At 35.8% G+C, this 26,469-nt stretch overlaps 1 protein-coding gene across 4 annotated transcripts in view; it reads left to right on the top strand.

Annotated features, from left to right (window-relative positions):
- CFAP97 (cilia and flagella associated protein 97) overlaps positions 1-26,469 on the top strand; it is a 36,218-nt gene extending 9,749 nt beyond the window's left edge. For all 4 annotated transcript variants that reach the window (XM_044387612.3, XM_026508604.4, XM_026508601.4 and 1 more), the window contains 3 exons: positions 13,996-14,264; positions 22,074-22,224; positions 23,369-26,469. In XM_044387612.3, the coding sequence (XP_044243547.2) occupies positions 13,996-14,264; positions 22,074-22,224; positions 23,369-23,496 (548 nt within the window). In that variant the 3' untranslated portion in view covers positions 23,497-26,469. The remainder of the gene's footprint in view (positions 1-13,995; positions 14,265-22,073; positions 22,225-23,368) is intronic.

The raw sequence follows: 26,469 nt of genomic DNA, 5'->3' as shown, positions 1-26,469 counted from the left end.
ATTCCCAACAGTATAAAAGGGATCCCTTTTCTCTACATCCTCATCAACTCCTGTTGTTTCTGTATCGTTGATTTTAGCCATTCTGACAGGTGTGAGGTGGTACCTCATTGCAGTTTTGATTTGCATTTCCCTGAGGATTGGTTATCTTGAGCATCTTTTTGTGTACCTGTTGGCCATCTGTATGTCATCCTGTCATCTTTGGAAAAATGTCTATTCAGGTCTGCCCTTTTTAAAAAAAAATAAAGTATAATTAATATACAGGGTTATTAGTTTCAGGTGTGCAATGTAATGATTCAGCAATTCTATACAGTACTCGGTGCTCATCATGACAAGTGTACTGTTAATCCCCTTTCTTTATGCCACCCATCCACCTACCGACCTCTGTGGCAATCACCAGTTTGTTCTGTATTTAAGAGTCTGTTTTTTTGTCTCTTTTTTCTTTGTTTTGTTTCTAAAATTCTACATATGAGTGAAATCATACGATGTTTGTCTTTCTCTGACTTGTTTCTCAGTATTATACCCTCTAGGTCCATCCATGTTGTTGCAAATGAAAAAAAAATCTCATTCTTTTTTATGGCTGAGTAATGGTTCATTGTACATGTATGCCACATTTTTTTTTTTTTATCCATTCATCTATAGATGGACACTTGGGTTGCCTCCTTATTTTGGCTACCGTGAATAATAATCAGTAAACATAGGGGCGCATATATCTTTTCAAATTAGTGTTTTGCTGTGTTGTGTGTGTGTGTGTGTGTGTGTGTGTGTGTTTAAGTAGGTTCCACGCCCAGCATGGAGCCCAATGTGGGGCTTGAACTCACAATCCTGAGATCAAGACCTGAGCTGAGATCAAAAGTTGGATGCTTAACCAACTGAACCACCCAGGTGCCCCACAAATAGTGTTTTTTTATTTCTTTGGATAAATACCCAGTAGTAGAATTACTGCATCATATGCTATTCCTATTTCTAATTTCTTTAGGAACCTCCCTTACTGTTTTCCACAGTGGCTACACCAGTTTGCATCCCCACTAACAACAGTGCATGAGGGATTCTTTTTCTCCACATCCTCACCAACACTTGTTATTTCTTGTCTTTCTTATTTTAGCCATTCTGACAGATATGAGGTAGTATTTCACTGTGGTCTGCTCAGGTCCTCTGCCCATTTTTTAATCAGGTTATTTTATGATAGTTTTGGGGAGTGTAAATTCTTTATATATTTTGGATATTAACCCCTTATCAGATGTAGATTCAAATATCTTCTCCCATTCAGTAGATTGCCTTTTCATTTTGTCGATGGTTTTCTTCATTGTGCAAAAGCTTCTTTGTTTGATGTGATCGTAATTATTTTAGCTTTTATTGCCCTTGCCTGAGGAGACTAGCCCAAAAAAATATTGCAAAGACTGATGTCAGAGAGCTTACTGCCTATGTTTTCTTCTAGGAGTTTATGGTTTCAGGTCTTACATTCAAATCTGTAATCCATTTTGAATTTATTTTTGTATATGGTGTAAGGTGGTCCAGTTTCATTCTTTTGCACATAGCTGTCTGGTTTTTCTAACACCATTTATTGAAGAGACTGTCTTTTCCCCATTGTATAATCTTGTCTTCTTTGTCATAGATTGACCGTAATTGCGTGTGCTTATTTCTGGGCTCTGTTTTGTTCCATTCATCTATGTGTTGTGATTGTGCCAGTCCATACTGTTTTGATTACTATAGCTTTGTAGTATAGTTTGAAATCAAGAAGTGTAATACCATGTTTTTTTAATTCTTTGTCAATATTGGTTTGGCTATTTGGGGTCTTTTGTGGTTCCATACAAATTTTAGGATGCTTTGTTCGAGCTCTGTGAAGAATGCCATTGGTATTTTGATGGGGATTGCACTGATCTTAGATTGTTTTGGGTAGTATGACATTTTAAGAAAATTAATCTTCTATTCCATGAGCATGATATATCTTTTTGTAAGATATAAATATTTTTTAATTAGTAAAAATTTTTATTGCTGTATTTCATATCAATTTATTATTACTTTTGGACATATATTATTTAGTGTGAAAGAAACAATTTTTTCCAGGTGAAGTAAAAACAACTTGAAACTTTATCTTTCCACTAATAAATGTAACTGTAAAATAGAGGCTTGCAGGTTAGATTTGAGGTCGTTTGAAGGTAACCTTTTTAAGTTGTAAATAGTATTCTCTGTCTTTGAAATGCAGTTGAAAGAATAGACCTTGAGGTACATAATTTACATATGGTATTGTAATGTAAGAGTATAAACGAATCCCTTCTGTAGTCAAATGATTCTCACAGTCAGATGGGTAAAGTATTTTGGAGGAGTTTACACTTGTGCCCTTTTTTGTAGGTTTTCTTTTCTCTTTGCTCTGATTATACCTATTGATTGTTTAGTGTGTCTGAAAAATCAGGCTCTTGGAATTTGGCCATCACCATCTAGTAGTTAAGCCTCGGCTCCTTCCACTCAATCTCCTAAAACTTTCAGGATTGAGTTTTTTTGTTCTTGCCCCTTTGCTTCTTCCCCTAACAACCAGAGTGATCTTTTAAAAATAAAATTAGTCTTACTAGTTTTCTTCTTAACTCTTCAGTGGGCTCACTCTTATGTTAAGAATAAAATCCAAATTCCTTATTGTAGCTTAATAGAGTCAGTATCAGTGATTCTCATCCCAGGCAGTATATTAGTGTCGCCTGGAAGACTATTAAAACAAATACAAAACAATCACTGATGCTTAGGCTCCACAGAAATTTTTATGCAGTTAGTCTAATAGGCTATTAAATTTGATGAAAACCATTACTCGACGTGCGGGTATTGCTTGCATCTCCTTTTTTAAAAAAAAAAAATCTTTTATTAGCTTGCTCCAGTCACAGTGCTTCCTTACTGTTCTCAGGTACTTTGTATTTATGGGGTATTTCCACTTGCTGTTGCCCTTTTTCTTTGCATAGACCTTCTGTCTGTTTCTCAAGTCTTGGTTTATATCACCTCCTCAGAGATACTTTTTTCTGAATGTTCTATCTTTAGTAGCTTCACATCCCTACCCCTGGCTCTCTGTCACAAAAGCCTGGTTTCCTTCCATCAGGATACTTAACAGGCCCTGGAATTAGTGTAGTTTGCTTGGTTATTTCTCTCAATGGAGTGTAAGTCACATGAGGGCAGGGTCTTACTCATTGTTAAAATCTCCAAATCTAGCAGCCGTTGGCACAAAATAAGCAGTATTTGTCAGTGAAGGAACCAAGGAAACCTGTTGTTGCACAGCTACAGTGGTTAGGAAGTGTATTTCATATGTTTCACTGACATTTGATTTTTTTTAACAGTTACATCTTAGATTGGCATCTGAAAGACACAGAATACATCTGTGCTGCTGTCAAAATTATAAGTGCGAATATATTTGATTAATGTTCTTTTTTAGGGAAAATCTCTAATTCTTTGTCAAGCCATTGTAAAAATTTTCACTTTTGAAAAAAATTTTATGGCCACTTTCTCGTCTGTAAGGTCAACCGTATGATTCATGAGATTGATGATTGATCAGGTTGAGGACTTCGTCTGTCCCCAGGCCTTCCAGATTTCCAACACCAGCCCCAGTGCTCTGGCACAACAGTTTTCAAACTTTCTGGACTTTGGACCAAAAACATTTACACTCTGCAATTATTGGGGACTCCAGGGAGAGCCTTTTGTTTTTGTGGGTTATATCTATAAATATTTATCATACTAGAAATTGTATTAGAAATTTAAACAATATTAATTCATCTGAGAATGATGTTAATAAACCAATAATGGTAATAAGTATGTTTTATGAAACATAACTATCTTTCAAAAAAAATGAATAATTTTTGCTAATCCCTAAAGCCTGGCAATAGAAGATAGCTGGATTCTGATATCGGCTTCTGTATACAATTGTTGTGATATTTTGGTTGAAATACATGAAGAAAATCTCTCTCACGGATCTTCAGAAAATGGAGAAATATTTTAATGCCCTTTTCAGTTAATTTTAGATATTCTTTGATACCAAGATTCCATAGGTATTCGTTTCTTAAATGTTAGTTACAATGTGACATTTGAGACTAATTAATTCGTAGTATATTATTTTATAACTTATTGATTGATCTTACATTTTGAATATGTCTTTTACCCTTTCATGGTTCTGTAACAGGATGTATAGGTTATTTGGAAAATATTGGTTCATTGAGCTTACAAATGACATATTTCATAATACACTGTTTGGACATGACAGTTGTTAATATTACTACCAATCTCATCAGAAGGCTTTTGAGAAGCTTTCAAACTCAAGTTTACCAAGATTCTAATTTTTACTTGGAACACTCAGATTTTATTATCACCAAAAAATACTGTCAGTTGTTTTCCTTGAAGTTGACAGGATTTTATTTATTTATTTATTTTTAAAGTGTTTGTTTTTTAAGTAATCTCTATACCTAGCATGGGGCTTGAACTCACAACTCTGAGATTGAGGCACATGCTCTAACCAGCTGAGCCACCCAGGCACCCCAACAGAATTGTTTTATAAAATAATATTTGTAATGCAAAAATTGGAAGGTGTTTGAAATTAAATCGTAAAAATGTATCTGATGAGATAATGTAGACTGGTCACTAATGCTTTGTATTAGTAACGTGTATCTTAATATATTTGCTTTTTTTCTTCTGTGTTATTTCTAGTGCTGAGTTGTTCTTAATTTCTAATGTGATTTATATGTGTTCAAAAGTGGCAGCCTAACATTTGGCATATAAAGTATCTCATAAAACTCTTTAGGGACGGCTGGGTGGCTCAGTTGATTAAGCATCAGACTCTGGATTTCAGCTCAGGTCACCACCTCAAGGTTGTGAGATTGAGCCCTCAGCGTGGAGTCTGCTTGTCCCTTTCTCTACTCCTCTTCCCCACCCCCGCATGTGTGCCTTCCCGCTCTCTCAAATAAATAAATTAAAATCATAAGAAAATTTTTTTCTTTAAAATTAGGTTGAAAAAAGTATAAATGGATATTGAAAAAAATAATGTTATAGAAAATTAGTGAAAATGTATAATATAACTTGCAGGTTTTATTGTGTTTTTTAAATACTGTTTGACTAAATTATAATTTGCATTTTAAGGGCCCACTGTTCCATTTCTTATTTTTATAAGTACTTTTGATTCCACAAATTATTATTTTTTAAAGATTTTATTTATTTGAGAGAGAGAGAGCACAAGCAGTGGGGAGGGTCAGAGGGAGAGGGAGAAGCTGGCTCCCCACCTAGCAGGGAAACCTGACGTGGGGCTCAATCCCAGGACCCTGGGATCATGACCTGAGCCGAAGGCAACCGCTTAACCGACTGAGCCACTCAGGCGCCCCTTGATTCCACAAATTATAAGGACCACTCTATCCTAGGACGGAGAGGGGGAAGGAGGGGACACATCCAATAAAAAGCTTTTAGGAAGAAAACACTTCACTCTTTTGGAATTGTCGGATTTTAAAAAGCCATCTAATGGAAAATAATTTGTGATATCTGAGCTTTTGTTAGGACTATCAATGATCATCTCTTTGTATTAGGATGATTTTGGATGCAGAAAACAGAAATTCCTAATGAAACAATGTTTCTCACCTAATAGGAATTCCAGAGATAGACCAGGCTTGAGAGTTGACCAATTCAGTGGCTCAAAAATGTCCTCAGAGACCCAGGTTCTACCAGTGTGTTCCCCAGCTGTGGTGTTTGCTTCATTCTTAGGCTAGTAGGAGATGTCTTCAGCAATTTTTAGTATTTACATCCAGACATGAGAATATCCAGAGAAAGGGAAACTTTCTCTTCCTCTGGCTCTCTCTGAATGGAGGAAACTTTAAAGAAGCACTTTGAACTGACTCGCTTATGTCTCATTGTCCAGAATTGGGTTATACTCCTTTTTGTAAGACAGTCATTGGCAAGAGGAATAGGATAATTATGGGCCAGACTCACCCTGAAGTTATGAGTGGGAATCAGGAGAAGGGAGGTCAGCTTCCCCTTAGGGACAGGGCTTCATGGGAAAGGGATATAGGTGGGTGTCTTTAAAAGCGGAATGGGGAGATTTGTTAAGAATTAAGGAGGAGGAAAGTAGAAATGTATATTTATTGGGCAACCAACTTTATCCAGTAGGCCAGAGTTTCTCAAACTTTAATATGCCTTTGCATACAGGGCCACTGGGTGGCTCAGTGGTTTAAGTGTCAGACTCTTAGTTTTGGCTCAGGTCAGGATCTCAGGGTTGTGAGGTCGAGCCCCACATCTGGCTCTGCACTGAGCAAGAAGCCTGCTTAAGATTCTCTATGTCCCTCTCCCACTCAAAAAAAAAAAAAAAAAAATGCATGCATACAAGTCACTTGAAGAGCCTTTTAAAATGCAGATTCTGGTCTGTTCATTAAGTCTAGAGTAGAACCAGGAGGAGCTACGTTTCTAGTCAGGTCAGTGGTGATACCAATGCTAATTCAAGGACCATAGTGTTGAGTTTCAAGACATTAAAAATCTATTTGGATTCACTGAAAATAAATGTAGGTATCCCTCACTATTCCTATCTAATTCATTTTTGAAACTTAGTTGGATATGGAAAGCCTAAGTATTTTTCCCACCCAAAATCCCTAAACAGTTTTTCCAAATATAATTGCAGCACTGAAATGCTGTTCAATACAGTAACTGGCTAAATATAGAAGGAAAATTTATTCATACTGCTGCACGGTAGGGAGCCCTGATCTCAGTGACCTGATTGAAAGTACTGTTCAGAGCTTTTAAAGGCACAGGAACAAAGGTGGCATTTTGCTGCTCAGTACTTCTGTTACTGGAGTCTTTAATATAACAATCCACAAAGGTTTCTTTATAACAGTGAAAGATTTTAAACACTAATTATAGCTATCAGTCTGTTGCATAAAGCATTTCTTTGTATTTAGTTTTTCAAAATTGTTATTCATGCTTGATTGACCAACTGTTTTTCAGATCCAAGAATATTTTCCTGAGTTTTCTTTGTTTTCCTCATAAAACTAAATTGTTGGACCTGGTGAGAGGGAGATGTGTGCATGGCCAAGCTGTGCCTTTTCTGCACTCATTTCTCAATACACTTTATCACTTTCAACTTCTGTTCTATGGGCTGTTCTAGGTCTCTGTCTCAGCTAATATCTTCACAACCTTTTCCACTTAATATGAAGAAAACAATAGTGATAATGCATAGCACATCTCACAAATAAGGAGCAGGAGATGTGATCCAATCAGAGGACAGGTGAGGTGGGAACACAGCATACTCTCACCTTCTCACTTACCCTCACCCGAACACACCCTCTCAATTTAAACATTGTCACTAGGTTAAATGCAAAGATATTTGAAATAGTTTTACCGTTTTGAGTAAAAAATTTAGTGAGTTACTAGAGTAAGTATTGGGCCAGAGTTCAGATGGTGAGGGATGCCTGTATAGCTAACAGTGTTAATGTTATTTATTGATTTATTGGTTTAAAATGACGTGTTAACAAGTTTGTAAATTTGAACTATAAAATATTAAGCCTGTGAAACAAAGGTTAATCAAAGAATGTAAAATCAAGTATCAGAGAATAGGAAACAGTATTGAGCTTGGTTACTTATATAGTGAGGTGAAGAAAATTCTAGAAGTGGAATCAGAAGACTTTCGGCTTCTGAGTGTTATCCATGTGACCACAGACAAGCAGTAACTATTCTGTGCCCCAATTACTTCATTTGTAGAATGAGGCAGTTGATACAGGTTGTTAAGGTGTATTCTAAATTCAGAGTTCTGGGGTTCTGTGAGAACTGTCAGAAGGGACGATTAGTGTAGACTAGCATTATTAGATATTTGACTTTATTTATCTGATATCTAATTTTAAAGTAGATCTCGAAAATTTAGTAGAATTTCTAAATAATTCAGCTTCTTTTTGCTCAATAAGATGCTGATTTGGGGGGCTTCCTATCCCCACCCCAAGCCTGCCTTTGCTATGTAAATGTTAAAAAGGTGTGATTGGAATTGGTTCTTTGGCCTGGAGCTGTAAAGCATTGAATAGGCAGGCAGAGAGGATGTTTTATTTTTATTTTTTTAAAGATTTTATTTATTTATTTGACAGAGATAGAGACAGCCAGCAAGAGAGGGAACACAAGCAGGAGGAGTGGGAGAGGAAGAAGCAGGCTCATAGCAGAGGAGCCTGATGCGGGGCTCGATCCCATAACGCCAGGATCACGCCCTGAGCCGAAGGCAGACGCTTAACCGCTGTGCCACCCAGGCGCCCCGAGAGCATGTTTTAAAAATGAAGTAGTGGAGTAAACAAAAATTTATGTGTTGGGTTATGGCATGAGTCTGATATTTGGACAACAGTGAATAAATTGACAGGACTAGATTTGAAGGTATGTTTCATTCTTTGTATAGGTAAAATTAGGTCAGTTTAGAAAGAAAGTTGAGGGCAAAACAGACACATTTTAGAAACATGCCACCTCATATTTTACCACCTAGATTCTGTATGAAATAATTAAATATATTATTAGAGATGTATTCTGAGAAGAAAAACTAATATAAGAGAAAGAAACGGGATTAAGGAAGCATTGACGAGTAAAGAAAGTGGTTAAACTTACTGCTAAACTGACACCAACACAGGAGGGAGTGAAGCAAGGTGCCTTACTCGAGGGGAAGGTATGGACCCTGTTTTACTCCAGAAGGAAGAAGCTGCCTGTCCTGAGATTGGCTCCTACCCCATCCTCCCTGGTGGCACATCTTACCCCTTTACTGGGAGGCTGCAGCAAACAGACTCTAAAATTAATAGAGAGGCACCAGATTCACAGACGAAGAACATAAACTTGAAACAGAGCTCAGTGATTTTAGAGAGGGGCTGCAAGGACAACACTATTTTCACTAATAAAACTAAGGCATGATTTGTGTTTTACGTTCTCTTGTCACATGTGCACAGTGGATTCTCCAGGGGCTACACTACAGGGTCAGCACACTACAGTGAATGCAGAAGCAGATATGAGCATCCAGCTGTCTCCTATTAAACCAGGCATTAAAATATTTGCAAAAGTGTTAAACTCTGCTACTCTCCTCACTGATTTCTTTTTGTTTTTTTATAAAAGAATGATGTGAGCCTATCATTGGTTTATTATTTTGAGATGAATCTTTAAAGTATTTTTTTAATTTCTGGGGCGCCTGGGTGGCACAGCGGTTAAGCGTCTGCCTTCGGCTCAGGGCGTGATCCCCGCATTATGGGATCGAGCCCCACATCAGGCTCCTCCGCTGGGAGCCTGCTTCTTCCTCCCCCACTCCCCCTGCTTGTGTTCCCTCTCTCGCTGGCTGTCTCTATCTCTGTCGAATAAATAAATAAAATCTTTAAAAAAAAAAAGTATTTTTTTAATTTCTAAAATGGTAAATAGTGATAAATGTAACTCATATAAACACTCTTTGGAGGGTCCCGAGACCAAGAAGTTTAAGAACTTCTTTTCTAGGAGCATAGAATTAGAATATATCGTCTAAAGTGTATTAGAGGAAAAAAAAAATAACACAGTCAATCTCCCTAAAGGGGTAACAGTGGGAAAAAAATAACAAAAAAGCACTTAAAGAAAGGAAGATTGTAGAAAGAGATCAAACAGTATAAGTAGATGGTTTTAACTTACCAGAAGATACCATCAGAGCATCTTTAAGAATTTAAATCAAATCCAACTTAAAAAGACATTTTAAATAGTATAGGAGGAATGAAAATAAAGAGAAAATAGAAGTATCGATCCTAATAGTTTACAAAATAGAATTCAAGATGGGAAAAGCATGAAGGGACAAAGAAGTTTTTTACATTAATAAGCTGACTAAATCTACCAAAATGGTTGAACAGCCATTGATTTGAAATGTGTGATAAAAAGCAAAACAGAACTATATCATGAAATGGGCAAAGCCGTAATCACTGTGGAAGACTGATAATTATATCATACACACCAAAATTAACTGCCTGTGTATGGGCTGAACGAGGTCCACAGGTATTTTGTCTCTTACACAATTTTTTTTTTTAAGTGATGAAATGCCAATTACTATTGGTACAAAACAAATCACCCCAACACTTGGGGTGTGGAGAGACTCAGAGGCAGGGGTGACTTAACCGTAGGGACTAGAGTCCTCTGAGTGCTGGGTTATTGACATGTCAGGTGTCTGGGATTGTGAGACTTAAAGACCAGGACTGCTGAGCAAAGGGCCCACTGCAGCTCTCCATGGGTCCTGGCTTCTTCACAGATAGCAGCCTCAGTACAGCTAGGTTTCTTGGTGGCTCAGGGCTCCAAGTACAGTGTTCAAGGAAACAGGGCAAAAACCTCATCACCTTTTATGACCTAGCCTCAGAATGTGACCGTGCTGGTAACACAGCATCATTTCTTCCATATTTTGTTAGTTTAAACAGTTATAAACCTTTCCAGATTTAAGAGGGAGGGACACATACCCTCCATCCTAATGGGAGGACTGTCAGGTTTATGGACAGATTTCAGAGCCTCTTCAGCCTGTGGCCACACGTTGATTTACATTCCTTCAGATGCAAAAACATATTCCCCCTTTCCAAAGATCTCACTCCCCTCCGTGCCCCACCTCCCCGTCCAGGGTCTAAATCTGGTCCAAGTGCAGCTAAAACTCCTCACTCATGGTTCCTCCGTCATAGCTCTTTGAGTATTTGGACAGTCTTCTGTCAGGAGAGATTAGGAAGGAGTAGTAGATACATTCTTGAGCCATCCAAGTCCTAGTTCTTTTATATTCTCTATAATTTGACTGAAAATTGATCAGTTCCTTTTTTTTTTTTTTTTTTAAAGCTTCTCTCTCTCCTCTTTCATTATTATGGATAAAATAAACCATTGATCCTTTCAGCATCCTGCCTGGGGATCTACTTAGCCAAATCCACCACTGGGAGGTATTTTCCCCATTTTCCTTGTCACCGCAGCCAACAGTTTTGCTGAAATTCTGCCACTCCATCCTCTACATCAACCATCTCCAGACCTTCCAGCTCTACTGCTATGGGGTCTGAAAGCTCGTACAATGTATTTTAGGTTTTTGTTACAATAGTACCCTAATTCCCGGCACCAGATTTTGCATTAGTTACTATTGCTCTGATAACAAAACACAAAACTTCGATGTATAAAGCAGCAACCTAGGATGACTCAGGAGACTAGGGTCATAATGCTTCCACATGGGCCCTTTATGTGTTTGATTTCCTCACAACATGGCAGCCTCAAGCTAGTCAGACACAGAGGGTGGCTCAGGGCCTAAGCACAAGTATTTATTCCAGCAAACAAGGTGGGAGGGCGGTGGGGGGCTGCTGCATCTCCTCCTTTGCCTACCCTTGAAAGTCACACTTTGGGCTGTATCATTTTGGTCCTCACAGCCACAAACCTGCCCAGATTTAAAGGAAGGGGACAGGAAGAATGTCACAGAATTTCTCATCTGACCAGTTGTTCATAAAGAAGACAAAGAAATTTAGTAAATTTGATTATTATTCCTTGAATTGTGACCTCTCAACTACAGGTGTTGGATTTTTTTCTTTAAACCTTTAAAAATAACATAACGTTGTTTTTTAATAGGGATCGTGCATATGCCAACAGGATGGAGTTTTTTAAAGAACTAATGTATGAATAAGGACTTAATATAGCTTGGAATAAAATTTCCAGTGATAGCATAACTTGTAAATTTTTTAAAATGCTGTGTCTCAGCCTCGGTGAAAGTAAAGCTGATCCCTCTAGTGATTGGTGTTAGATGACTGACTCAGTAAGTGCATCTAGTGATGATGAGCATGATATTGAAAGATATAAAGAGTTGGAACAAAATTGTTTTGTTAAAGAAAATTAGGAAAAACAATGCTTCTTAAATATGTGAGTTTAAATATGTATGTATGTATTTATATAAATATGTTTGTATTCTTGAAAGTTTATTCAAGTTAAAGATTTTTTTAGATCTTAATTGGAAAAATAATGAACCAAGTATTTGAGGTTGCCTCATTACTAAAGCATATAGCCACTCTAGAAAACTAATAGTGATATGTGGTATCAGTATGTAAGTAGTACTACATATATACTTTTTCCATCATGGAAAGTTAGATTGCTATTTTTTTTTTAAATGAATGTTTCAGTCTTTTTCTTTTTTTTTTTTAAGATTTTATTTATTTATTTGACAGAGAGAGACAGCCAGCGAGAGAGGGAACACAGCAGGGGGATTGGGAGAGGAAGAAGCAGGCTCCCAGCAGGGGAGCCTGATGTGGGGCTGGATCCCAGAACGCCAGGATCACGCCCTGAGCCGGAGGCAGACGCTTAATGACTGAACCACCCAGGCGCCCCTAGATTGCTATTTTTTTAAATGAACTAGATTGAACTTCCTTTATTCTAGTTATTTTTTTTGCTATTGCCTTATTTTACTTCTAAAAACTTTTTTTTAAATGCCATCAGGACAATAGCTTTTAATTCCCTTTAAAATTTAATTTTAAAGGCTTCATATGCGGCTAAATTAATCTAGAAACCTTATTAAAGTCTACAAAATGTGCATTTCTTGGAAGCAAGATAATTCAGTTATGTACAGTGCATCTGTATCTTTCTAAGTGTGTTCCCAGGTTTTGCCATTACCTTGGTATGATTTTCAACAAATTACCAACCATTAATTCTCTCATTTTTCCTATCAGAAAGCCACTGTTTTAATCTTTCTTTTTTTTTTTTTTTTTTTTTTAAGTTTCTATATAGTCTTTGGTTTAAACATAGGGAGGTAGACTTCCAGTTCTTTTGACCTTGTTCAAATGATTTGACTCTCTGCACTGGTCACATTTTAAAATTGGGGTTAAAAATGTCTCTTCCCCTTATAGCACTGTGCTTTTAACAGTGTAAAATGCTAAGCAAGTAAAAGAATTAAAGGTACTCAAGTAAAAACAAATAATAGTTACTTTAAAAAAAAGATATTGTAAACAAGTGTTTCAGTCAGTTAATCTGATATGATGAACTCATTTTGAGTATAGAGTTAAGCTGAAACATTGAGCAAGCTTAGTATTTTTAGGAACTTCTAACAAACATTTAGTAATAATTGTGACTTACTGAAAATTGTTATGGAAATTTAAAAATTAAGCATGTTAATAAAATTTCATTTGAGGGGCACCTGGGTGGTGCAGTCGTTAAGCATCTGCCTTCGGCTCAGGGCATGATCCCGGCGTTCTGGGATCGAGCCCCACATCAGGCTCCTCTGCTAGGAGCCTGCTTCTTCCTCTCCCACTCCCCCTGCTTGTGTTCCCTCTCTCGCTGGCTGTCTCTATCTCTGCCAGATAAATAAATAAAATCTTTAATAAATAAATAAATAAATAAATAAATAAATAAATAAATAAATAAATAAAAATAAAATTTCATTTGATAATATGCAAAATATTTTTATTGGTTTTTTATTTTTATATAATGGATTCGTTTTGGCTTATGTTTAATTAGGAATAAAATGTTTGATTTTTATTGTAGAAGTATTTGTTTTAATGTTATTATTAAAACCATAAAATATTTTCAGATTAAGTTGAAAGTTTCAGAATATTCTGCATTTGTTTTTGTCCGTTTTTAACTCTTGTTTCCATTGGTCATTGCTGAGGACATCTTATATTTTAAGTATGCCCTCCAGCTAACAAAAACTATCTAAATTGAAGTATTGGTGTGTTGATTTAGTCAACCAGAGGTTTCTAACCTCCCCAACTATTAAGCTGCCTTAGGGAAACATAAAATGGACATGACAAGGGCATTTTCCATAAATTATACCTGCCTTAGAACTCATACCATCTACATTTTTTTAAATATTTTCACCATTCAGTGTATAGCTTTTATTCCCAAAGAACCCAACAGAGCATAAAACTCTAAGCTGCCTCTGAAATTCTTTTTACATAGTTGTAGTCTGGATGTCATTAACACTATTTCATACATACCTTTTCATGAATTCATACAGTTTCCGTGTTTAAGAGTTAAGCATCAGTACACACCACCATGTTGCTGTGCACCTTGGTTAGTCATTTTTCCTTTTCTTGTTCACTTCTTTAGCTTTTCTGCAATTAGATAAAAAAGGACCACAAAAACATCACTTTGATCAGCCTTCGGTAGCACCAAGGAAAAACTACTCTTTCACAAGAGAGGAGGTGAGACAGATTGATAGGGAAAATCAGAGGCTTTTGAAAGAACTGTCAAGACAGGCTGAAAAATCAGGAAGCAAAAGTACAATTCCTACAAGATCGATTGTTCATCCCCCTAAGTTATATCATAGTGCCCTCAACAGACAGAGGGAACAACAAAGGATTGAAAGAGAAAATTTGGTAAGTAACTAAAATTTTTTAGTCATCAAAGAAAATGAATTGTAATGATTTGTAAGGCCAACTTACAGGAAACCAGATAACAGCCACATTGTCAAACTTAATTATGTTAAAGTAAGTATAGATATATATGGTATGAAATACATAATGAGCTCTGAGCTGGAATGTACAATACATGCCTTTTTTTTTTCGTCATCAAGCTTTATCTTAAGGGAACAGTGGATGAAAATACCAAAAGCTCTCTTACTTGGCTAGGTGCATTAAGTCAGACAGTAGTACAGGAAATGGTATTCCAAGGGTCAGATACATGTATCTTCTGTGAAGTATTCAGTCCCTAGCCAAATCTGTTTCACTGTATTGTATCCTTGTTGGTCAGCTATTTGAATGTCTGAAAGACGTTGATTATTAAAAATCATAAAGTTAATACTTCAGTGTTCTAAGGAATACATATGTGGACTGTTGAAAATCTTCACATTAAAAACTATTCTTCATAGCATATCATTTTCTTCATAAAATTGCATTCATCATAATTGCTGATATTTTCTGGGCTCTAAACTAAATGTCAGGCATTGTTCTAAGTGTCTCCAACTATTAGCTTATTGAATCATGCAGTAATTCTTTCTGGTGGGTATTGCTTTCATCCCCATTTTACTGATAGAATAACTGAGACTAAAGGGAACAAGGTAACTAGCCCAGGGACACACAGCTTGTGAGTAAAGAGCTAAGCCAAGATTTTGAACACAGGTATTGTCTTAAACTAAAATTAGACCCTAATGAGCACATAAATTCAGAGCTAAAATAATTGATAAAGCTGTTGTTTTTTAAGATTTTATTTATTAATTTGACAGAGACAGCCAGTGAGAGAGGGAACACAAGCAGGGGGAGTGGGAGAGGAAGAAGCAGGCTCCCAGCGGAGGAGCCTGATGTGGGGCTCGATCCCATAACGCCGGGATCATGCCCTGAGCCGAAGGCAGACGCTTAACAACTGCGCCACCCAGGCGCCCCGATAAAGCTATTAAGATGACTGAAACAGTTTCCAGAATTCATCCTCATCATATTTCATCACCAGTGCAGTCCTGTTCAACCGTGCTTACCAAGACTTGCACCAGCTTTTGTAAAAATTTGTTAACTGCCTTCACTGATTTCAAGAGTTGGGGAGCTGGGAGGTGTATTTACAGAAAATAGTAGTCTTAAACCCTTCAGGAGCCTTACCCTAAATGTGGCAACGAGTAGGGAACAGCAGAGCAAGTTGAAATGAGGTTGGTGGGTAATAAGCTACAGGATACCTTTCTGCACACGACTGTTGCAGTTTTTCAAGATTCATTCATGATTTTTGAAAATTTGAAATCATGTCACGAACATTTGGGTTTACCTTTTTTGTCTGTTTTTACTCTCCCACATGACTCTGGAAACTATTTTATTTAACAAGCAATTACATAGTACATAAATTTTAGGTCATTTAATCCTCATAGCAACTTAATGACATAGTTAGTGTTGTCATGGAGGAGAAAATGAGATACGGAGTGGGACGCAGGGACTTGCCCAAGGTCAGACAGCTGGCAGGTAGCAGAAGCATATGCAGGTTACCAAACTTTGGGGTTAATTTTTTTAACAGCTTTTTGAGATAACACACATACCATAACCATTTAAGGTGTACAATTCAGTGGGTTCTGGTATATTATTTTATTAATTTTGTTAAGTTATAGTAAAACATATAATGTAAAATTTTATTTTAACTGATTTAAGTGGTCATTTCAGTGGCACCATCAGTATTTCCAAAACTTTTTTTATCACCTGTATAGAAACCCTGTACCTATTAATAACTCTCTCTTCTCCCTTCCCCTCAAGTAACCTCTAACCCACTTTCTGTGTCTATGAATTTGCCTATTCTAGATTTCTTATAAATGGAATAATGCAATATTCATTGTTTTATGTCAGGCTTATTTCACATAGCATAATGTTTTCAAGGTTCATTCATGTTGTAGCCTGGATCAAAACTTCATTCCTTTTTCTGGCTGAATAATATTCCATTATGTGTATGAACCACTTTTGGAATATCCATTCATCTGTTGATGGACACCTGGGTGATTTCCACCTTTTTTTTTTTTTTAAGATTTTATTTATTTATTTGACAGAGAGAGACAGCCAGTGAGAGAGGGAACACAAGCAGGGGGAGTGGGAGAGGAAGAAGCAGGCTCCCAGCGGAGGAGCCTGATATGGGACTCAATCCCAGGACTCTGGGATCACGCCCTGAGCCGAAGGCAGATGCTTAATGACTGTGCCACCCAGGCACCCCTGATTTCCACCTTTTGGCTATTTGTGAATAATTTTGAAGTGAACACTGACATACAAGTATCTGTTCAAGTGCCTGCTTCCAGTTCCTTTGAGTATATACCTAATTTATCTTTTTGAGGAACCTGGGTTTATTTTTCAACAGTTGAAACCATTAATATATAGTGGCTGTTCTCTGTACAACTGGGATGAAACCTGTTAGCAGCTTCTGTTTATAGCTTCTGTCATCCCTCAGTTGTACATTTCAGCTATTTTAATAAACTGGAGAATTACCACTGTTGTGTTCTTTTTACTTTACATACTTAGTGATTTGTCTATGTGAGCAATATTTTTGTCCCATTTGATAGTAAAATCTTATTTGGTATACTTGAGAATAGTAGAAATACAATGTGAGCCACATGTGTAATTTAAATTTTTCTAGTAGTCACATTAAGAAGGTCAAAAGAAACAGGTGAAATTCTGATAAACTATTTTATGTACTTAATACATTCAAAATATTACAATGCGTAACCAGTGTAAAAAATTAACGATGAGATATTTTACTTCTTTTTTTCTCTTTTGGGTACCAAGTCTTTGAAATCTGTTGTAGATTTTACATTTAGAGCTTATCACAATTTGGACTGGCCATATTTCAAATGCTGTGTAGCCACATGTGGCTAGTGACCTTGGACATTGCAGCTCTAAATCAAAAACTAATTCATGCAGAAGTGAAAAAAGTAGGGGGCTTGGGTGGCTCAGTCGTTCAGCATCTGCCTTTGGCTCAGGGCATGATCCCAGAGTCCTGGGATCAAGCCCCACATCGGGCTCCTCCGCTAGGAGCCTGCTTCTTCCTCTTCCACTCCCCCTGCTTGTGTTCCCTCTCGCTGGCTGTTTCTCTCTCTGTCAAATAAATAAATAAAATCTTTAAAAAAAATAAAAAAGTGAAGAAAGTAACTAAAAGCTGAACCAGCAAAATAAACATTTTATTATGAAATATCATTTATTATGTTATTGCAAGGAGAGCTCGTCTTTACATTTATGTTTAACTCTTCAGTCTCTAAACCAAAATAAAACTTTTGGCTGTTCCTACAAGTCTTCATAATGACTGATTAATTTTTCTTCTTTAAAAATCTATTAGAAATTTCCTTTGGAATTGTGTTAAATTTATATTTTAATTGGAGAGTGTTTGGCACTCTTAAAATACTGCCTTCTGATAGTACGTCATTCCATTTATTCAAGCCTTCTTTTTTTTTTCTAGTTCAGCCCTTTTTATATTCTACCTTAGTTAAGTTTTATGGTTTTCTTCAAAACTGTGTATTTCTGTGCTGTTGTGCATGGGATTTCTTATTGCATTTTCTAACTGCTTGCTTTTATAAACTCTTGATTTTATTTTATAATCAGGTACCTACCAAATCCTTATTTAGATCCACATTAGCTCTAATATTTCCTCTGTGTGAGCTGATACCCTTTTTAATGTTTGCTAGCCTGTTCATAATCCTGGCTCTGCCACTGATTATAGACAACGTGACTTGATATCGATATTAACAATGAATATTCATAATCAAACACACATGCACACATACGTACGTGTACACACACGAGCACTTTCGTAGTCATGTGTCAGATGTGCTGCACAAGCAGGGTCCATTCCTTTACATTTTTATGATTTGTGTTCCTTCGTTTACCCCATCCCTAGTGATAGAGACCAATGCAGATGGCCGACAGGCACGATGGCTAAAGGAGTTCTGTTCCAGTTCTCTTACTTTAGCTTGTTAGCCATCCAGAGGCTGTTTAGACTGACAATTCAAAACAAAGAAATCGTTTTGTGCTGAGTAGCTAAGATATTAGGGCCAAGGTATTATATAAAACTAAGTGTGCTGTGCTTTAGAGTTAAAAGCATACTGTTACTCTTTCTGGTGAAGTTCACAATCTTATTATATGTTTCCAGAGGCAAATAATTGCCTTTCCTCCTCATTCACAAGGGAAATAAATAAAAGGAATAAAGAAGAAAATAATTTTATCCAGTAGAGGGCGTGCTTGCTACATAAAGACTCAGACTTGTTCATTGCCCAAAAAGAGGACTCATTTTTTAATTCATGAATTTCGAAATATTCTTGTTACAGCATATTTCCTTATCTTCATTTGAATATAACATGAATCCTATTATCATAAAAGAGCATCAGAATAATTTTAGCAGAAGGCGAGGGGGTCAGGTCAGTGAGGGTATTTAGCTTATATTTCACATTACTGTCTAAAAGAAATTAGATTATTTCATTATTTTAAATGTACATCAGTTTCCTGAGCTGTGAAAAAAGGGTGTGAGGAGTAATTGAAGCAAGATCAGGGAATGAAGTAAGTTACATTCCTGAAGGAATGTATAAGGATTAGAACCTAGAGTTCAAATGGAGCTAATTTATTATTTTTTTTAACTTTCTGAGAATATATGTATATACACATATTACATATGTATGTAATTAGTCAATTTTAAATTCAGAGAAATAATACATAGGCAATAAAGCAGAACATCTTTCCACTCAGGAGTTCCTCTGTTAAAATATATATTTTTTAAAGATTTTATTTGAGAGAGAGAGAACATATCTATATCAAGTCACGTTGTCTATAATCAGTGGCAGAGCCAGGATTTAAATCCGGGTCTTTCTGACTAGATAGCTTACATTTCTGATCACTAATAACAAATGTTAAAATATTTTGAACTGTCCTTTTTAAGTTTTACCCAGAAGTTCTAAAATGACTAGATTAAAATATATCTTACTTTTAATTTTAGGGTTTATACTGTAATCAATACTTTGTATTTTGATAGTCTTTATAAGCAAGAGGTATTTCTGTTTGATATCCCTTAGCTTTTGCTTAGCTCATTATATTCCTAGAAGACATACAAACTCCTGTATGATATGTTCTATGTGATTTGGATAGCATTGATATCTCGATTATTTCAAAATTGATTTTGATCATAATTACTTTGTATGTTTTACATCTGATGAATAAGCATTGCAGTTTTCTTAAAATTAAAAAAAAATACATTTAGCCAAGTAAATTTAGGAAATTATTTTATCTAAAAAATAATGAGGCTTCTACCAGCAAAAAATCAAAATTAGTACTTACCTGAAAATACCAAGTTTTCCATCCTGTCCATCCCACCCTCTGCAGTTCAGAGGGCAGTAATCAGATTGAGAGGATAATCAGCACAGCAAATGTTGCTCTGCTCAGTAAAATACATTGACAATGTGATACATAGGAAATTTCTTAAACAGTTGTAAATGTCTTGCTTACTCAGGTGTGCAGTAGTGTTCTCTTCCCAAACTATAAATTACCTTACAGGACAGTATTTTATATTTTTTTCTTAATATTCCTTCCAGTGTCTTACAGAGCTCAGAGCAATTACAAACTGTAGGTAGAAAAGGTATAATCTTAGGAGGTTTTGCCCCTAAATTATACAGCTTCTCTGTGTGCAACAAGAGAAAGACGACATGCTATGATGTGGCAAGACCATAGATTTTACAGATGGTACCGTGTTTAAATCATAACTCTCAGCTCAGCAAAGAAAATCACTGACTCTAGTTGGGTCTGGCTTCCTCAGCGAGTTAGATCTGTTCTATCCTTAGAAGACTAAAAACCGAGAAAGGCCATTTCATGGAGGGAAGGAAAAAAAAAAAAAAGAGCTAGCAGGCTGAGATCTCTCAGTTGGTCAGTTTTCTGCTTCCCTCCTTTCTCTACAGTCCTCCTCTGGAGTATTTTGACTTGTTCTAGCACCGTCTATCTCTTCTCTGGAATGGCTCAGAACACCGATTGGAATGACTAGAATAGAAGGGCGGGGGTGAGACTGATAAGAGCAAACACAAAGTCGAGAAAAAGTTCGAGGTGATTGGTGGTCATGGTTCATAATGACATGAATATACTAAATGCCACTGAACTATATGTTTTTAAATGGTTAAAATGGCAAATTTTATGTATATTTTGCCACAAAAAAAAAAGACTAAGTTGAGGCAGAAGGTTGTGCAAGAAAACTTGTCCTGTGACTGAACTCAGGAGGCTGGTTTTTTTTAACAAGAATCTGAGTGCTGAACAACATTCTCTTTTCAAATAAAGATCACCTTGATACAGAGATAGTTTAATTCAATAAAGAGATACGAAAACAACCATATATCAATTCCTTGATCCATTTGGTCTGCTTAAATATTCCTTTCTCAATGATGCCTGTCAAAATCAAGCAAAAGAAACTCTTTCCACCTTCTAATATATGAAGAAAAAATAAAATTTGGAATGTTACTCATTAGATTCTGTTACTGAATCATATTAAAAATACGTTATTGGATATTATGTTGCCTTGGCTAGTTGGTTTATGTATCCTTTTAGAACTTTTGCATTCTAGAGTAGTTGATTTTCAAACTTCTTACCAATAAAAACTTTTTTTTTCCAAACTAAATTTGATGAAGAATCTTTAGTATATAAAACAGGCAACATGGAAAGCATAGAGGAGCTGGTAGAAACTAGGAGTGGGGGACCTGAGAGCCCTGCGCACTTGGCCTCTCCTCAGTGTCCTATGTTGGGGCCCAGCTGGAAAGTAAACAGGTTGAAAGCCAGGGCTCTGTAATCATATACAGAACTTATAGTAGTTTAGATAGGTTTATGGTGATTTCTACGGTTGAATACACTGGACTTTTAGCATTATAGTACTCCCACTCTGTCCATTCTATGGTTTAATGTATTTCACCTTATAGCACCTTTCCTAAGATTGTAAGCCGACTTAAAAGAGAGATGTGCCTGTGATCAGGTGTTAAAATCATAGTTGTTTTACAGGATAGGTGAACCCTTAGATTTTTGTGAAAGCATATTTTTTTCATATAGTATCTCAAAAGTGATTTAAAATCTTTATTTCATAAATATCAGGTTCTATCAAATATTTTCCTATTTAACACTAATTTTGAAGGAACATCTGTACCCCTGTGTTTATCACAGCATTTTTTACAATAGTCAGACTATGGAAGCAGCCCAAGTGTCCAATGATAGATAAATGGACAAAAAAAAGATGTGGTATATATACAATGGAATATTATTCAGCCATTAAAAAGAATGAAACCTTGCCGTTTGCAACATGGATGGATCTAGAGAGTATAATGCTAAACAAAATAGAGAAAGAAAAATACCTTATGATTTCACTCGTGTGGAATTTAAGAAACAAAGGACAAAAGAGAAGCAAAAAAACAGACCCTTAACTATAGAGAACAAGCTGATGGTTACCAGAGTGGGGGGGGTGGGGGGAATGGGTGAAATAGGGGACGGGGATTAAGAGTACATGTATCATGTTGAGCACATGAATAATGTATAAAATTGGTGAATCTCTGTGTTGTACACCTGAAACTAACATACCACTGTGTTAACTATACTGGAATTAAAAAATTTTTAAAAGTATTTGCCTTTTTAAAAACGTATTGCTGTTGTTTTGCTGAGTCATTACTATAACTTATTGCTTATTGATACTTACCTAACATTGACTTTCAAATTGATTGTCTTTCAATGAAGGCTTTATTGAAAAGGCTTGAAGCTGTGAAACCAACAGTTGGTATGAAACGCTCTGACCAGCTGATGGACTATCATCGCAATATGGGTTATCTCAGCTCATCACCGTCCTCAAGACGAGTGAGATCAACTCTTGGCCAGTATAGCCCATTAAGTAAGCATATTCAGGATTATTTTGTAATTATGTTTGTGTATTTCATCCTTTTTAAACAATACAACATATTATTGGATAGAGTTTAAAATAGCTAACTTCTGGAATGCACTCTGTTATTTTTCACTGGCATGCTTTGTCTTTTGTTAATTCACTTAATTTCAGGCTTCACTCGCAGTGTGTAATGGCAGCATAGGAAAGAAACAGGGAGATAAAAACAATTAAAAATACCAGTAGAGCCTTCAATAATGGAGAGACTTAATTTCATTACATTTATTAAAGGAAGAAATGAGTAGATAATGCTGTTTAAAAGCTGCTAAAACATCCCCCCTAACCAGTTAAGAATTTTTGGTAATATCTTTAGCCCTTATATGTACTTTGTCTTCCTCACTGGATTATCTAAAACAGGAATTAGTCTGTAGAATCATCAGAATCCATCCTAATGGTTGATCTGTAATCAGCACACACCCCGCTGGTGGTGTGTCCCAGAAAATGTAGCACGCAGTAACCACTTAGCGCTAGGGTATGTGACACATGGAAAGGCCAGACATTCTCATGTACAGAAGCCTGTGCTGTTACTTCACGTATGCATTCTAAACTATAAAAAAGAGATGCCAATGTTAGAAGAAAGTTGGACCCACTTAAAATGTCCCAACTCCTCAGCGCTCATGTGAGTCTTAAACACTCACATGACTAGTAATTCCATTCATTCATTTCATTCTTTAGGCATCACTTCCTTGGTATAGTTAGCAACTAAGATAGGGTCTTGTTCCAGTAATTCATACATTGTTCCTTGAATGTGGTAAATTATTTGTTGAATAAATTCATAAATGGTTATACAAAGATCTTTTGTTTTTTCACTTGAATCATTTGAGCAGCTTTCTAAAACCTTTATTCCCATCCCTAATCTATTGAATCAGAATCCCCTAGTTTAGAGTCTGGGCATGTTTATTAATACATTTTTAATCTCCAGAGGGAATTCTGAAGTGCCTTCCTGTTTGAGAATTATATTAGGCTAATAAAAATGCATGTGAGATAGAGAAGAAAAATTTATTCTGGATTTTAAATTAGGAGTGGAAGTTTATCAGGTAATGATGTATGTATTTAGTTTAAATAAAATTATTTCTTGTTCTTCATATATTTTCAGGAGGAGCTTCTAGAACATCGAGTGCTACCAGTGGTCTCAGTTGTAAGAGTGAGCGACCAGTTTTTGACACGTCCAGTGGCCTGTTGCTAAGACCTAAGCCCCCTAATGTTCGTACAGCTTGGTTATAAAAACTTTTTACTTTAAGCATTGTTCATCCAGTTCTTATTGAAGTGCTCTTGTATATTACTACTATTCTGTGTGTAAGCATCTCTAATTTAAGATATACAACGAGTTGTAATTTTATTGTCATTCAATGCAAAATTGTTTTCAAAAAGACAGTGTAAAATCAGTGTTTCCTATGAGGATATGTTTCTATGAGATGTGTATGTATTTGATAGAGAAATGGTAGTATGCATGTGTATTTTCTCAACATAGAAATTGATTCAGCTCTTATACTGACAAAATAGTTGTGATAATACCCCTGCACATTGGATCCAAGATGTTAACTGTATTGTTCTTGTTTTATGTGGTTTTTCATAAGCTTTAAACCATGAGCATAGCTCCTAAATTTTGATATGCTCCAGAATTTAGGTGGTATAATTCATAATTTGATTGTAAGACTTGGTCGTACACTTTCTTATTATGAAACAGAACTTGAAATTTGTTTTCACTGGTGGAGCTGATTTAGATTTGGTGAGCAGATTGAGAGAAGCTTGTGCTAGGGCAGCCCTTGTGATTCACCAAAGGCATCTACTACCTCTGTGTAAGTGTGCTGAGTTAGAGCTTAAAAATGTGATCAATCATTCCAGACCATTTCAAACTGTGAGTATTAGGAAGTTCAACTTGAAAGGCCCTTTTCCATATTCTTACACATTCGGGTAAAATAACACTGAAGATTCTGAGAAATGAGGTAGGTAGACTTTAGAGCTATAGCCCACTACATGGTGATTAGGTTGTCCAAGGACCAGATGACCATAAGCAAAAGCAAATACTTGTTGAGCAAAATAGCACCACCAGTTTGAAGAGCCAAGAAGCAGATCCTCAGTTGTGTCAGGACAGTGTTTAAGTGATACTGTTAACAAGTTGTGTTACGTTTAGTGTTTGCTGTATTAAGAGAGAAGATAAATAAGAAATGCATGGTCTTGAAGCTTTAGAAATTCCAACTACTGTTTTTAAGGGCTGAGAAAGAACACTAAAGTATAAATGGTAAAGGAGAAATACCACACATTTGTTGAGGCTACTTTAAATGTCATCTGATTTTCTTGTATTGTTTGGTTTGGGCTTTTGTGTTGAATCCTGGAAGTACCATTTTTGCCAATGCCACTTTTGAAATCCTAGTCATCTTAATGGAATTAGTAATGGCAAATAGGGTGTCATATACTTGACTTTCGAAATTAGAATTTTTTCTGTCAATCTGTGGACTTTCATTTCATACAACAAAGTATATCTTAGTTGTGGTTGCTTCTGCTGTCTTAGTCATCACTTTTTCATTGCTGGCCTTTTTAGTATACCTTTAGAATATATTGGAAAGTTTCCATATTAAATGCCAATTTCTCTTTTTTTAATATGAATTCTTGATCAATTACCTTTGTTGTTTATTTTTACAGGTTAGCTCAAGCTTTGTAGCATGTTTGCCAAACTTAAGTTTCTTACCACTTTGGGCAGTAAGCCAAACTGCATTTTGCTAAATATCCATTCAGAATTTCTTGGTCTTAAGTTGGTATTGATGGATTTTTTAGGATACGACCTGTGAAGTGTGGGAACACCGGTGTTAAAAAAAATTCACGGGAACACAATCTGTGAGATTTTTCTGCTGCTTTTTTTGGGCTGTAATGTTCGTTCATTGTTATTTGATGCTCTGTTCTGGTGACCAAGTTCCTAGATCATTTAGTGCTCTAATTTATTTATTAATTTGGGTTATACTAAACCAAGGGTGTTTTGTTTTGTTGTGTTTTTAGCTTATCGCACTTTTAATGTTTGTATAACCAACTTAGAGAAAAGATAATGCTGAATTTAAAACTCAGCATTTGGACACCTGCCTGATATTGTAAGCTAGTTTTTATTGAGTTTTAAGTTGCTAGGGAAAAATATATATATATGAAACCTTTAAAACCTTTTACATTCATAATGACATTAGTCTCTGAATATATTTTATACGGCCTTTGCAGTCCTATGTCAGGATACAACACATAATTTTATAGATAAAGCTATACTTTGATTTTGGGTACTAATTTAATGCCTTTAGTTTTTACTGCTTTGGCAGGGGAGGTTAATCTAAGTATTGCTGATAGCAGGAATTCAACTTGAATAAACATTGGGAAGAGCAACAATATCCATCTTTTCAAAGCAGAATTTATAATTCTGTTGTCGTTATTCTTATATGGTAAGTAAAAATAGAAGGATAGGAGTTGAATATGCTATTCTCTGATATAAGTCAAGGTACTTTGAAGTTGTTATGATTTAAGGGACACTTTTATGAAGGAATCATAAGTATACTATTTGCATTTTCAAGAATTTATAAAAAGGTAAAGGATAATCTAGGACTATTATATATTTGGTTCACTTGGACCCAATTTATATACTTAGAAGATTTACTTCTGTAACTGGAAATTGTACTAATCCAAGATCAAAAATTATTAGGCAAGATTCTTATTGAGAATTATTTTCATACCTGTCAAATGTTAAACTGATGTTGCCTCCATTTTAATAAGATTTTTGGAAAGATTTTGAACTATTATATTCTAAGGGATAGCTGTTATCTCACACTTTCCCTACTTTTTTCAGTCTCCATTAAAAAGCTGCATTCTTAGCTACTACTCCAATAAAATTTTTCTGGTTTGCTCATAAATAGAGTGTAATGCAGTTGTTTTCAAACCATTAACCCAGTGTCCAAAATCTAGACAACTTTAAAAAGAGGTCATTGTAATGCTTGTGTGCTTCTCATCTTCAGATTCAAATACTGCACACTATGAAAAGTATTATGACCAACATAAAGTTGGAGACACAAGTTGAATTTATTATATTTTAATTAAATTCATAAAATGTTTAATACCTTAAATGCCAAAATCTTAACTATACATGATTGTATACCATCCTAAAAAATGTTCTTAATGGTAATGGCTACTTTATTGCCCTGAATAAATTAGTAATAAACTTAAAAA

This window comes from Ursus arctos, unplaced genomic scaffold (assembly GCF_023065955.2).
Source record: "Ursus arctos isolate Adak ecotype North America unplaced genomic scaffold, UrsArc2.0 scaffold_27, whole genome shotgun sequence".
Lineage (NCBI taxonomy): Eukaryota > Metazoa > Chordata > Mammalia > Carnivora > Ursidae > Ursus > Ursus arctos.
This window is presented reverse-complemented; position numbering and strand designations above follow the sequence as displayed.